The 14,045-nt window shown below is 44.5% G+C and overlaps 1 protein-coding gene across 1 annotated transcript; it reads left to right on the forward strand.

The window, feature by feature from the left end:
* The first annotated feature begins 851 nt into the window (after positions 1 to 851).
* Positions 852 to 1,229, forward strand: LOC136491948 (uncharacterized). Its single transcript, XM_066488136.1, has one exon. It carries the CDS (start codon positions 852 to 854, stop codon positions 1,227 to 1,229), a length of 378 nt encoding a protein of 125 aa, XP_066344233.1.
* The last annotated feature ends 12,816 nt before the right edge of the window (positions 1,230 to 14,045 follow it).

Here is a 14,045-nt window from a genome sequence, read left to right on the forward strand (position 1 = left end):
CTACTTAACTATTAACAACTACTACTACTAACCACTACTACTTACTAACTACTACTATTTACTAACTACTACTACTACTAACCCTACAACTAACACTACTAACTACTACTACTAACCACTACTACTTACTAACTACTACTATTTACTAACTACTACTACTACTACTAACCCTACAACTAACACTACTAACTACTACAACTAACACTACAACTAACACTACTAACTACTACTACTAACACTACTAACTACTACTACTACTAACCCTACAACTACTACTAACACTACTACTAACAACTACTTAACTACTAACAGTACTAATACTAAGAACTACTTAACTATTAACAACTACTACTACTAACCACTACTACTTACTAACTACTACTACTACTACTAACCCTACAACTAACACTACTAACTACTACTAACAACCACTACTACTTACTAACTACTACTATTTACTAACTACTACTACTACTAACCCTACAACTAACACTACTAACTACTACAACTAACACTACAACTAACACTACTAACTACTACTACTAACACTACAACTAACTACTACTACTACTAACACTATAAGGGTAGGGCTTACCTTGGCGGCAAGAATGACAAGAGCGAGGGCCGGTGACGACGGCGGGGATGACTGCAGCAGCGCAAGGATCAACGGGCGGTCAGAACGGCGCGAGGATCGACGGGCGGTCAGGTCGGCACCTTCCTCTTCTTCCTCCTCCCCCTTCTCTTTCTTCCTCTTCTTCCTCCTCCCCCTTCTCTTTCTTCCTCTTCCTCCTCCCCCTTCTCTTTCTTCCTCTTGCTCCTCTCCTTCTCCCTCTGCTGGCCGGCCGCAGGGCATGGCGGGGCCAGTGGAGCTCGGGGCCGACGGGGGAGCTTGGGACCGGGGGAGCTCTGGGTGGCTCGGTGCCGGTCGGGTCGCTGTCCCCGAGGAGCTCGGAGCCCGGGGCACCGGCGAGCTCGGGGCAGCGGCCGGGGACCCGGGGCACGGGCGCGGGGCTGTCGGGGCGGGGGCGGGGGCGCTGGGCCGCCGGGGCCGGGCGGGAGCATCGGCCGGGCGCCGGGGCGAGCGCCGCCGGGACGGGGGGCGCGGGACGGGGGCGTCGGGGTGGGCCCGGCAGGACCTTGCCGGAGGGGGACGACGGCGGGGTGGCACGGGCGGGCGGGGGCAGCGACGGCGCGGTAGGGAAACGCGGGGGCAGGTGGGAGAGGAGTGAGGAGGGGGTGGGGTTGGGCCAGCCCGTTCTGGGCCTTTAGGTTAAAAGATTTGCCGAGTGCCGAGCCCAGCGGCACTCGGCAAAGGGTTTTTTTTTAAATTCTTTGTCGAGTGCGCTGTGACCTGGCACTCGGTAAATTTTTTTTTGGTTTTTTTTGCCCCATTTTTTTCTGGGGCCTTGCTACAGTAATTAAAACTCCATTTCAAAATTTGGGACAATTTTGAGGTTTTTTACTATATTTCCTTAATTATTTTTGTTTCGTTGAATTTTTCCGACTATTTCAAATTTGAACTGCATGTACATGAAATAATGGAATTTGGTCATACAAAAAATGGTATTCATGATGTTTGGCGTATGTTGAGGCCGTATCCAGGAACTCACATGAAATTACGAGCATCTTGTTGTCGTAACATGATGTACTTGCGGGAAAAGTGTATTTAAATTATATAAAATCCAAACGAAGTCCAAAAATCACGAAACTTGTCGAGGTGTCTTATTATCGCATGTGGAGGCCGTGGTAACAAATTGAGAAAGTTTGGAGCAAGTTGTGACGTCGGATGCCTAAAAGCCAGACATCCACATGTGGAGATGTCTGGCTTTTAGGCATCTGACGTCACAACTTGCTCCAAACTTTCTTAATTTTTTACCACAGCCTCCACATGCGATAACAAGACACCTCAACAAGTTTCGTAATTTTCGGACTTTGTTTGGATTTTATATAATTTAAATACACTTTTCCCGTAAGTACATCGTCATGTTACAACAACAAGATGCTCGTAATTTCACACGAATTCCTGGATACGGCCTCAACATACGCCAAACATCATGAATACCATTTTTTGAATGACCAAATTCCATTATTTCATGTACATGCAGTTCAAATTTGAAATAGTCGGAAAAATTCAACGAGACAAAAATAATTAAGGAAATATAGTAAAAAAACTCAAAATTGTCCTAAATTTTGAAATGAAGTTCTAATTACTGTAGCAAGGCCCCAGAAAAAAATGGGCGAAAAAACAAAAAATTTTTTTTACCGAGTGCCAGGTCACAGGGCACTCGATAAAGAATTTTTAAAAAATAAAAAATAAAAAACCCTTTGTCGAGTGTGTAACGGCGGGGCACTCGGCAAAGGCTGACGGCAGGTGGCCGCCGTCACGCCGGCCACCTTTGCCGACGGCCAAATTTTGCCGAGTGCCCGACACTTGGCAAAGATTTTTTTGCCGACGGCCAATCTTTGCCGAGCGCCCGACACTCGGCAAAGGAAAATTTTTGCCGACGGCTAAAGTTTGCCGAGTGTCCGGCTCTCGGCAAAGGTAGATTTGCCGACGGCCTATCTTTGCCGAGTGCCGCTGGGTCCGGCTCTCGGCAAAGATTGCCTTTGCCGAGTGCCCGACAAAAAGCACTCGGCAAAGCTTTTTGCACTCGGCAAATCAGCCGTGTCGGGTAGTGTTGGAGGCCAACGAAATAACCGGTCGTGAGATAGCAAATCTGATTAGAATCTCTAACCCTTGATTCGTCGTATTGGATGCTTAATTTTCTCTCTGCGACCAACAATAACACTTTGGGAATTAATTTACTGAATTTCCTCTATGTTATTGCATAACGACAAGTGTTTAATCTAAAAAGAATATAATGTATTAGTATCCTTTTCAAACCATAGCACCTTTTTCGGTGAGCTTGCTTGCTTAGTTGGAGGGTATTTGTAATTGTATAAACAATGTATGAATATAATGCTTTTGGAACCAAGCTTAGGCATTATTGTGCCTATATCGGCCTGTCGTCGTGAGCCAATGAACCAAACAGGCCCGGGAGGGGCTGGTTGGTTTGGTATCTACTTTGCGCTGCGCTAAGGGCAAATACAACGCGTCCCTTGAGCCCGTCTCTACGATGCTAATTTCGCAAAAAACCCTCGCTGATGCTAGGAGACGGGGTTCGCGTCGTCTCGCGAGGAGACGGGGATGTCCCGTTGCCCGAGGCTGATACTCCTCTTCCAGCAGCGTTGTACAAGTCGGTGGCGTGCGGAGGTTCCAGTTTTGGCGCGCGTTGAGAGAAATCTCGCGCCAAATCGTTACCCACCGGTGTCATCGCCTTCGCTCGCTCTGGTGTCGTAGCCCTCCATCCTTCAACGGCTGCGCTGATGTCAACTTCCTGTCGGCGCGATAAGATGCCGGGCTCCTCGAAGTCCACGTATCTAGGAAGAGCCTGACGCCTGCAGATTCGTCTCCTCCTCGCCCAGTGGCCTCAGAGTCTGGCCATGGAGCCGTCGCGGTGCTTCATGCTCGGCGCGTCCGTCGGGGGCCTCATGGGTCTTTGCCTCAGCGGCCGGCTCGTGTTATTTCTTCTTCTGCTGATTCCTAAGGGCAGCTGCCATCATCAAACTGCCAGCAAAAGCCGTTCATTCAGTTCCTGTCTGCAAGTTACATGAGTGCCCGTATAGATGGATTGGATGATTATGTATTATGTTGAAGGATTATCTTTGCTTCATCTAGCATGCCGCGTTCAGGACCTGGTCATAGTTCTATTCATGTTCTGAAGTTAGCTACCTGAACACGGATGGTGGCCGTGATGGGTTATCTGAATGCTTCTATGTTCTAAATCTGTTACCTGATGAGCTATCTGCTTCCAGTTAAATATGTGACCTATACTAACTACATGCGAAGATGGTGTTCATAATTGATTCTGACTACATGCGAAGTATTAAATAACTTGCAGACGACTCCCTGTTTGTGGGTTGTACGATCTGTCCTTTCAGTTGTCTATACGTTGGATTCAAGACTCTTGGAGACAAACCCCCGTAGGTTGTACATGCCCTAAGCCCATCCAGGCCGGCGCCTAGCTCGCGGGCGCTGCCCGCTGGCCGCTCGGCGCTGGGGGCGGTCGACAGTCCGACAGCGGCATCCGGGAGGGGCGTAGCGTAGTGGGACGTGGACGCATGCAGGCAGCAGGCGCGTGCGCGTCACCGTCACGCTCTGCTGCCGCTAGCTCGCCCTCGCCATCGGCGCAGTGCACGCACACGGCACACCTATCATCTCGGCCACGGGCAGGGGCAGCGCCACATGGACGTGCAGCGCCTCCCAGAGTCCCAGGTAGGAAAATGGTGCAGTCGACGTAGGAATAGTCTATTTTGGAGGCTGTACTTGCTCTGTTGTTCGGCACTGTTATCAGCACCTGATTCAGCACGTATGCCGCCTTTAACCTGCAGCCGGAAGAGAGTTTCTCGCAAGGTAACGTTCAACTTTCCTTGAACCCTGCGGCTGGCAACTTTGGAGCTCGGGCTCGGCGGCGTAGGACGAAGGAAAAATGATGGTGTCAACCTGGAAAGGGCGGATGGGAATCTGCCGCATATGGAAATGTTCCTGCACGGCCGCAAGCCCGCAACCTCGTCACATTGCCGTATTCGCCCATCTGATGATCGACACTTGTTCTGCCAAGGATTAAAGTATGCCAAGACCGAGAGCGACGTATTCCTAATGACGGTCACCGCAGCGTGGTCAAGGACTCCTATTTTTAGGAGTCTGTCTAGCTGGCTGAGTCGGACGGCACCGCGGCATCGCCGCATGGGCGCTCACATGCATGGGCTACGCCCGAGAAATTGGATCCCTAACCTGCTCTCGTTCCATCTGCCATGCTTTACTACTAAAGCATTCCTTTTTTTTTTGCGAACATTACTACTAAAGCAATCGAATCAAAAAAGAATCGCATCGGTTACTTAGGGCACCCGGTATAAGCTAATTACAAGTACTAAGACAACTTCTCTAATGATGCTAACTTTATCACATAGCTCATAGTATGAATAGTATAACGTAACACTCTCACATAATCTTAAAATGTGTCTAGTAGACTAGCCTTGATCGATAGATAGATTTTCTCTCACTTGTATTAAAATATAAAATAATAATATGCTTCGTGCTAGCTCATAACTCATCGTGAGAGTTGCCTTTAGACCATGTTTAGATAAATTATTATAATAATAATCAATTAAAATAATCTAATTATGATCCAAATAGGCTGGATTATTATAGACGTCCGATGGATTCGCGCATCTGAACTCTTGCTTTTTTTGGAAACACGCGCCTCCTCTTACTGCTGCAGCTACGCCCCACGTTTGCCGTTGCGTCCGCACGGAAGAGCATATGCTTGGGGCCCGCCAGCTGCATGAGAGAGAGGGAGCACAACGCCTATACCCATGTATTAACACGGATGCATGCTGCACTATGGGGGGGGGGGCACACCTGGTGGTGCAGGACGACTGGTTCTGTGTTCCTTGGGTGCTGTCCCGCTCTGGTGCTCTACATGCGCGCATGCACTTTGACCAGGGAGTGCTCGGTAGTTTAGGCACTGACCGCTCGTTGCATGCACGTCTTGCAACGCGTGCGTGCCCACGAGTCAGAGCGCGTGGAGAGCAGCACTTGCTACAACATGCTAAAACAAAGTGAAACAAATTAAAACATACACTTGCAATATATGTGTATAGTCATTGTAACATATGCAATATTCATATAAAACACTTGCAACATATGTATGAAACATGTGAAACATTTGGATACACTTGCAACATACACGTATAGCCACTGCAACATATGCAATATCCAGATGAAAACATGTAGAACAGATGAAACATTTGAAAGATACACTTACAACATATGTGTATAGCCAAAGATACACTTACAACATATGTGTATAGCCATTGCAACATATGCAACATCCGGATAAAACATCCAAAACATACACCCGAAAAGCATACACCAGCACTAAGTTCAATGCCCACGGTCACTAGTCACGGGAGAAAATGGCGCATGATGTGGGCCCGCGCTCCTCTCACAAATTCCTAGCACCGGTCATTCTCTCTTTGTGGTCACCGTGCATGCACGACCCTACACGCCGCATGCTCTCCACGCCGAGCGAGTGGTCGCACACGCTCCCATGCGCTGACCATGGAATGGATGGGTGCGGGCCCTATGACTGTAACATGTGCCCCTCTTTTTTTCTTGGTCGTCACGCCACACGGGTCAGTCCGTCCAAACGGACGACATATGTCCTCAACCAAGCATTACCGCTATTATAATCAACATCTAGATTAAAATAAGCGTATAATCTAAGTGAGACCTGCTTTTTGGTGATTATAGACATTTCTTACTTTAATCAACAATAATCTAGGGATCTAAACACAATAATTATTGAAACCCATAAACCTGATGTTAATAATCCTATACATGTCCATATTATAATAATTCGGTTGTAATCCAAACATGTCCTTAGAACATGTTTACCTAATTTTAAGTTCTTGACTTGGTACAAGTACTTATATTTGATTTATTCTATAATTTACTGATATTATCTTATTTGATATGTCTATCAATAGTGCGACACTTACAATGACTTTGTCAATATCAAGATATATCTATCACTCTTTCAAATATGCTCATAGAAGTAGGATTTATATGTGGGCATTCTTAGGGGTGATTGTACGTACGTGTTAATTTACAGACGTTTATGTCTATATTCTATGATTAACAAAGAAATTTTAAAAATGAATCATTTTTACTTTTCCTTGTTTGTCAAAGTGCATTATAACACAACATACCTTTGCCGATGAAAGGATCAAGATGTCCAAGAGGGGGGGGGGGTGAATTGGGCTAATTCAAAATTTTCTTGCAATAATCAAATCATATGGATAGCCCAATTAACCCCTTGTGCCTAGAAAAAGTGTTTCTATCAAACTAACGCACAAAGAACTTACAACCTATGTTCTAAACTTACTCTAGCAAAGCAATTCTAAGAATGTAAAGACAAGTATTGAATTGCTCAAAGTAAATACTCAAAGTAAATGCTCAAAGTAAAGAGAGAGAGGAACGCGGCGATGTTTTGCCGAGGTATCGGAGAGTCGTCACTCCCCACTAATCCTCGTTGGAGCACCCGTGCAAGGGTGTAGCTCTCCCTTGATCCGCGCAAGGATCAAGTGCTCTCTACGGGTTGATTCTTTGACACTCCGTCGTGGCGAATCACCCAAAGCCACTCACAACTTGAGTTGGGTCACCCACAAGCTCCGTCGGGTGATCACCAAGCTCCCAACCGCCACCAAGCCGTCTAGGTGATGGCGATCACCAAGAGTAACAAGCACGAACTCTCACTTGACCACGCGAAGCCTAATGAGAAGATGGATGCACACTTGACTACTCTTGATTCACTAATGAGGTTACTCTCTTGGATTCTCAAATCTCAATCACCTCACTAGGACCTTGCTCTTCTTGGCACTCACAAACGTGTTTCTCAGCTGTTGGAATGAGCAAAAGTAACTCCACACACGAGTGGAGCTTCTATTTATAAGGCAGCCTGAAAAACGAACCATTATGAGCTTCTGTGGGGTGACCGGACGCTCCGGTCGTGTTGACCGGACGCTCCAGTCAGTTCAACCCGCGAACCAGTAAAAATGAGTTGACCGGACGCTGGCAGGGTCCGGTCAGCACTAACCGGACGTGTCCGGTCTCATGAAACCCTTACTGGACCCTTACTGGACTCGACCGGACGCTGAACCCTCAGGGTCCGGTCAGTACTGACCGGACGCGTCCGGTCGTAGATTCCCTTCTCTGGAACCTTACTGGAGTCGACCGGACGCTGCGTTTCAGCGTCCGGTCACTTGACCTCTCCAGCGTCCGGTCGCACCGAACGCTGTCTGCTGATCAAATGAACTGACCGGACCCTGCGGCCAGCGTCCGGTCGCACCGGGGCCAGCGTCCGGTCAGCATTTGATCCTCTATTCACTTCCAACTCTCGATCATATGTGAATGAAGTTTGCTCCAAAGGATCTTAGGCATTCATAGGAGCTACCTAGAGCTAGTTTAAACAAGTGTGCACCATACCTAACTCACTAGACTCAACTAGGTCAAGCTACCCGTTCATACCCCCCTTAATAGTATGGCCAAAGGAAAAACAAAGTCCTAAACTACTCTAAGTGTCTCTCCAACACCAATCGACACTTAGAACTAGTCATCCTTAACCTTGTCGTCCATCCTTTGAAAACCAAAACGATTTCCATCGTAGGGGCATGACCATACCGATTGCCCAATCGATCACCATTACTATGACCTAACTCAATTGCCTCTGCAAAACACACGTTAGTCATAGTAATCTTGTATTGTCATTAATCACCGAAACCCAACTTGGGGCCTAGATGCTTTCAGCCGACACTTTTTATAGTGGACAAAGGATACCTTTCCCGACAGATAACCTCCCGCGAAAGGTTTTGCCAACAGTTTAGAAATAGTCGTGCTAGAAGCAGTCGGCGAAACTTTCACCGACAGTTAAAGGAATCACGACACTTTTTGTGTTGCCAAATGGTGGACCTACGTCGACAGTTGAAACCTTTGCCGACAGTTAATCCTTTGCCGACAGTTAAGACCTACGCCGACAGTTTGAACCTTTCCCGACTGTTTGTGTGTTGGCGAAACCATTTTCAAGGTATTTTGTGAATCATGCCCTGTCAACAACTAAACTATCGGCAAAACTATACTGCAAATATAGATATAAATACAATTTGAATAATTTGACAAATCCACTGTTATTCATATAGAAGGCATCACATTGAACATATTCACTTGATTTCACAGAAATAATATATCAGATCTTCCATACATACACCAGCTAGATTATATATAGTAGGTCAAGTGATGATGATCATAGTACATAGATCAGTCTTCCATACATATACAGGTCTAAGATATAGATTAGTCACTAGGAGACATATACTACAGTCTTGTACTAACTGGTTATGGATAAAGCTAAGAGCTCAATAGATCATGACTTGGGCACAAAAGTGGAATTCAACGCTTCCATGTCTTTGGCCTACATGATAGTAGGTGCAAATAAAAGAAAAGAACTGAAATTCATGTCTTCCTGCAACAAATCTCTGATGCTTGTTGCCACTCCAAAATACTTGAACACCAACTTAGTGCACATATGGTTGCTGCCACTCCAGAGAACATGTAACAGCTCTTTGATCGAACCTCAAAAGGTTGCCAATCCAAAATACTTGCAACACCACAGAGCTTAAGTACCTAATATGAAAAAGAAAAAGCGAAATATCAATGAAATGTGCTCTGTATCACTAACTCTTGCTTTGTTATTGGGTGCAAATAGTGAAAAAAAATACTACTGTATAGTGGGCAGCTATGCTATCACTATTTGGTGACACAGGCCCATTACATAATTCCATTCAATCTAGTTAGCAATGCCATGCCAACTACAAAGCAGCGAGCTATTGATGGATGAATCGAAAATCATGGTTGCTGCTTGCCTCCACTAGCAGCAATGCATACGGAGGTACCTAGTAGGTTAATTTCTGTCATGTATAATTCTTTTCAGTTCCTCGAGGAGAGCGGACTGAATTTAAAGCAAGGTACCAGCAGCTTAATAATGGTATATATAATTTTCATCTTGGATTCAACAAGGTCAACATTATTAATAAGAATTCAATGGAGTAACAGCAGCTGCAATAACCTGATACTATCTCTATGTTAAGTAGTTATAGATTGAGTGGCTACTAAACTTACTGAATCAGCACCTCAATGTATATAGTAGATCAGAAGGAACAAAAAAACATATGGCTGATCAGGGGAGTACACATAATTAAGTTAATAATATATTATAGTCAAATTTTAAATTCATATAGCTGCCAGCCAACCAAACCTTCTGGAAATTCTTCAACTTATATATTATAGTCAAATTTTAAATTCATATAGCTGCCGGCCAACAAAGTCTCATTGCTTTCCCACAATGCAAACACTTTGGATCACATATATAAATCAAAATGTTCAAGTAAAATACCTTCAAGCTGTGATGGTTGAATCTATTTTCATAATGAACATATTTGAAGATAGTTAATATATTTTTAATATAGTTAATATATTTGAAGATAGTTAATATAGTCAAATTTTAGGAGTACATATTAGTATCTTTAAGATAGATCGTTGAATCTATTTTCATAATAAACATATTTGAAGATAGTTAATATATTTTTTATAAACTTAGAATTTAAGATAGTTTGATCAGAACGAATATTATAGCATCACTTACAAAGTAACTGAGAAAGTATTTACGCTGCCGGCCTGCCGCTAGCTCCCTCACCATCTCAAAAGTGGCGCAGCGCACGCACGCCTATTTTGGAGGCTGTACTTGCTCTGTTGTTCAGCACTGTTATCAGCACCTGATTCAGCACGTACGCCACCTTTAACCTGCAAGCCGGAAGAGACAGTTTCTCGCAAGGTAACGTGCAACTTTCCTTGAACCCTGCGGCCGGCAACTTTGGAGCTCGGGCTCGGCGGTGGCGTAGGACGAAGGAAAATATATAGTACGGTGTCAACCTGGAAAGGCCGGATCTGCCGAATATGGAAATGTCCCTGCACGGTCGCAACCTCGTCACCTTGCCGTATTCGCCCATCTGATGATTGACACTTGTGCTGCCGAGAGCGACGTGCTCCTAATGACAGTGACTGCAGAGCGCATGGTGGTCAAGGACTCCTATTTTTAGGAAACTGTGTACCTGGCTGAGTCATACTGCGCCGCGGCATCGCGGCATGGGTGCTCACATGCATGGACTCCACCCAAGAAATTGGATCCCTAACCCATGGTGCGTTTGGTAGCAAAAAAAAAAAACATTTTAATAGTAGAATCATTAAAATTGTTGCCAAACTTTACAAAGAGAGAAACATTTAGCTAGAATCACTTGAAACCAATTCTTGTTTTTTACTAGTCCTTAGAAAGATCTAAAATATGATTTCTCCTCGTTCCAGTTTTAGTTTCAAGAATCTAGTGATACAGCCAAACGGCTTCATAGAGAAACATTTAGAAAGAGCCTAGATCTGAAACGTTTCTAGAAGAATCTAGATCCATAACAAATGCACCCCTGATATCGCTCCACCTGCCATGCTTTATACTACTAAAGCATTCGAGTTAAATATAATCACAACAATTGCTTAGAATCTGTCTACCTAATTTTAAGTTTTTGACTTGGTATGAGGGCTTATATTTGATTTATTATATATTTTAATAATACTATTTTAAGCAATAGCTGACGTTCTGTAAATAATTAGAAGGATTATTTGTCCTTTTTCTTTTTTATTTATCATTGTTTGTCGAAGTGTCATATTTTTCTTAATATATATCAGATCTGAAATAATTTTGGTTTGAAAAAGACTCATGTGTATATCCCCGTTGTCTATAGATTTTCAACTTCCACCTGTAGTTTGTTTAATTTTGCCATATGTGGTTCCGGGTGACATCAGAACCTGTTGCTGCTTAAGTGGTTGTATAGATTCTGAGCACAAGAAAAAAGGGCATAGATGCTGATCTAAAATAACAATATTGGATATACTATTAGAGTTATAAATTTGTGCTGTTCTCAAAAGATGAATTAAGCACACATGACACAGTACCATTCATGTTCGCACGCCAACAAATTGTCAAAGAAGACAGATCCCATTGACTACGATTTTAACAACGATTTCACCTATAACGTCGAAACAAATACCAATAAGTGTTTGATAACAGAGTACACTTACTTAGTTACTTGTTGACTAAAAATTTGTGTTTTTATATAGAAAACAAATAAAAGTTGAGACGACTATCCCTACTTGGGCTAGCTCGAGCATCTAGCCCGAGCCATGTAAATCCAAAACCTGGCCCAACATAAATACGCTTGACACCATTTTTTGGGCTTCGGCCTAGAGGTTTTACAACACCAAAATAGCAACAAAAAAAAGCTAAAGTCTCAAACACACCTAGAGGCGAACCTTGGACTCGATGACCCTAGACCCATGCCGGGCTTCTCTCCTGGTATCCTCTTATAAGACCCGATACATGGCCCATGGCCTATTTGCTGAGAATGGTTATCAAAGAGTGGCGTACTAGGGGTTGAGAGTTGCATCGCCCCGGTTCCTCTGTTTTCTTGGGTGCGCGACTAACCACACCATCAGCTCGAATCTCTAACATGTGATTGACAAAATTTACACTTATTTAATTATGGACCTGTCAGTCGTTGCTGCTGATTATACAATGTTACGTGAGAGAGGTCTGAAGCCAAAGTTGCCACTGCCTCTATAAAGAATGGATACCGAACATGCCCTATGTTATCTTTCATTATCACGTAGAGATATCTCTCGCTTCAAAGTTGCCTCTGCCACTATAAAGAATGGGTACTGAATAGACCCTATGTTATCTTCCATTACCATATAGAGATATCCCTCGAGAGAGAGTGAGAGACTTCCCTTCGACGTACGACATCTTGTTGATTATGTATGGTCGGCCACTTGTTCAGAGCCGCGCCTAAGCCATCTATAAAACTTAACACTTTGTGACTGTTTAATTTGCTAGATGACGTTACTCTAATTGCTCGAGTATCCAACAATAGTGATATACTCTTACTGCATTAGCCATGTGCTCGTGTCACACGATAACATATTTTAAGTTGCAAACCACTCCTACTTGCTTTGCACCTCTATAGTGTCGTTCGGCTGGTCATAAAAGCCGGCTTGTTCGGCTTCTTTTTTCAGCCGGAACAATATTTTTCTCTCACAACAATTCAACCAAAACAATGTTTTTCAGCCAAATTCAGCCCAGCAAACAGGGCCTATTTGTACCGAGAACCGGGACCAAAAGAAAATGTGGAAATCAAACATAGGAGAACAAAAGGTACCCACGGTTGTGCTTCGCACCTGTAGCCTAACTGGTGAATCGACCGATACCGGTGGCTCCTAAAACTACTTTTACCCGGTGGCAGGTAGCGTCGCAACCGTCTCAAAAGTGGCGTAGCGCACGCAACTATCAACTAGTATCATCATCTCGGCCAGTGGCCACATGGGCGTGCAGCACCTCCCAGGACGACCCAGGTAGGAAAAAGGTGCAGCCGACGTATTCTACTTCGGAATCTGTACTTGTCCAGTACTGGCTGCAGCACTGTTTTCAGCATCTGATTGGCCAATCGGTTCAAAAAACATCTGTTAATGTAGCCGGAAGAGACAGTTTCTCCAAAGTAACGTGCAACTTTGCTTGAACCCTGCGGCTGGCAACTTTGGCGTTGGTGGAGCTCCGCAGCGTGAAACGACGGGGAAATACGGTCTCCGACCTGAAAAAGGACGGATCTGTGCCGCATATGGAAATGTCCCTGCGCGGCCGAAATCTCGTCACCTTGCCGTTTTCGCCCATCTGTTGATTGACACTTGGGCTGCCAAGGATTAAAGTATAGCAACCCCGAGAGTCAGACAGGCTGCCTGCCTGGCTGAGTCAGACGGCATCGCGATATGCCCATACGGGTGCTCACGTGCATGCCCCACCCGAGAAATTGGATCGCTAAAACCTAGCCTGGCTCGAGCTGCCATGTTTAGTAGCGCGTCAAAATAGAGGGCTGTCCTACGGATCCTTGCACTGCTTAGGCCAGTCTCATTTTGTTTAAAAGTTTCCAAGTCTCGTTTAGTATAGTGCCACAACAGTAAAAGTGATGAGGTGATATGGAAATCAAGAAAAGTAAGAGATGAGTTTCACCCCATAAAACCTTGTTGGCAATTTCTCCTAGTGAACGAAACTCGAATGAAATCTGCATTCAGAGCTCAAGGTTTCATCCCCATGTGTTTCGGTCAATTCCATGTGGCTCGCGTTCTTATTGTGCACCGTGCTTCTCATATTTATGATGTGCTATATGTAATTTTATTTTACATGTGCTACTCTATTATATGTATTTTATATATATCATATGAATATTGATGTAAATTAAACTATTTTTGTAGACACATTTTTTTATGCTAGTGCTTAGTTAGATAGTATTAC

This window comes from Miscanthus floridulus, chromosome 11, assembly GCF_019320115.1.
Source record: "Miscanthus floridulus cultivar M001 chromosome 11, ASM1932011v1, whole genome shotgun sequence".
NCBI classification, from domain to species: Eukaryota; Viridiplantae; Streptophyta; class Magnoliopsida; order Poales; family Poaceae; genus Miscanthus; species Miscanthus floridulus.

Bases quoted from the DNA above. Each gene is read 5' to 3' on its own strand.
- LOC136491948 (XM_066488136.1), top strand. From the start codon at position 852: ATGGCGGGGCCAGTGGAGCTCGGGGCCGACGGGGGAGCTTGGGACCGG.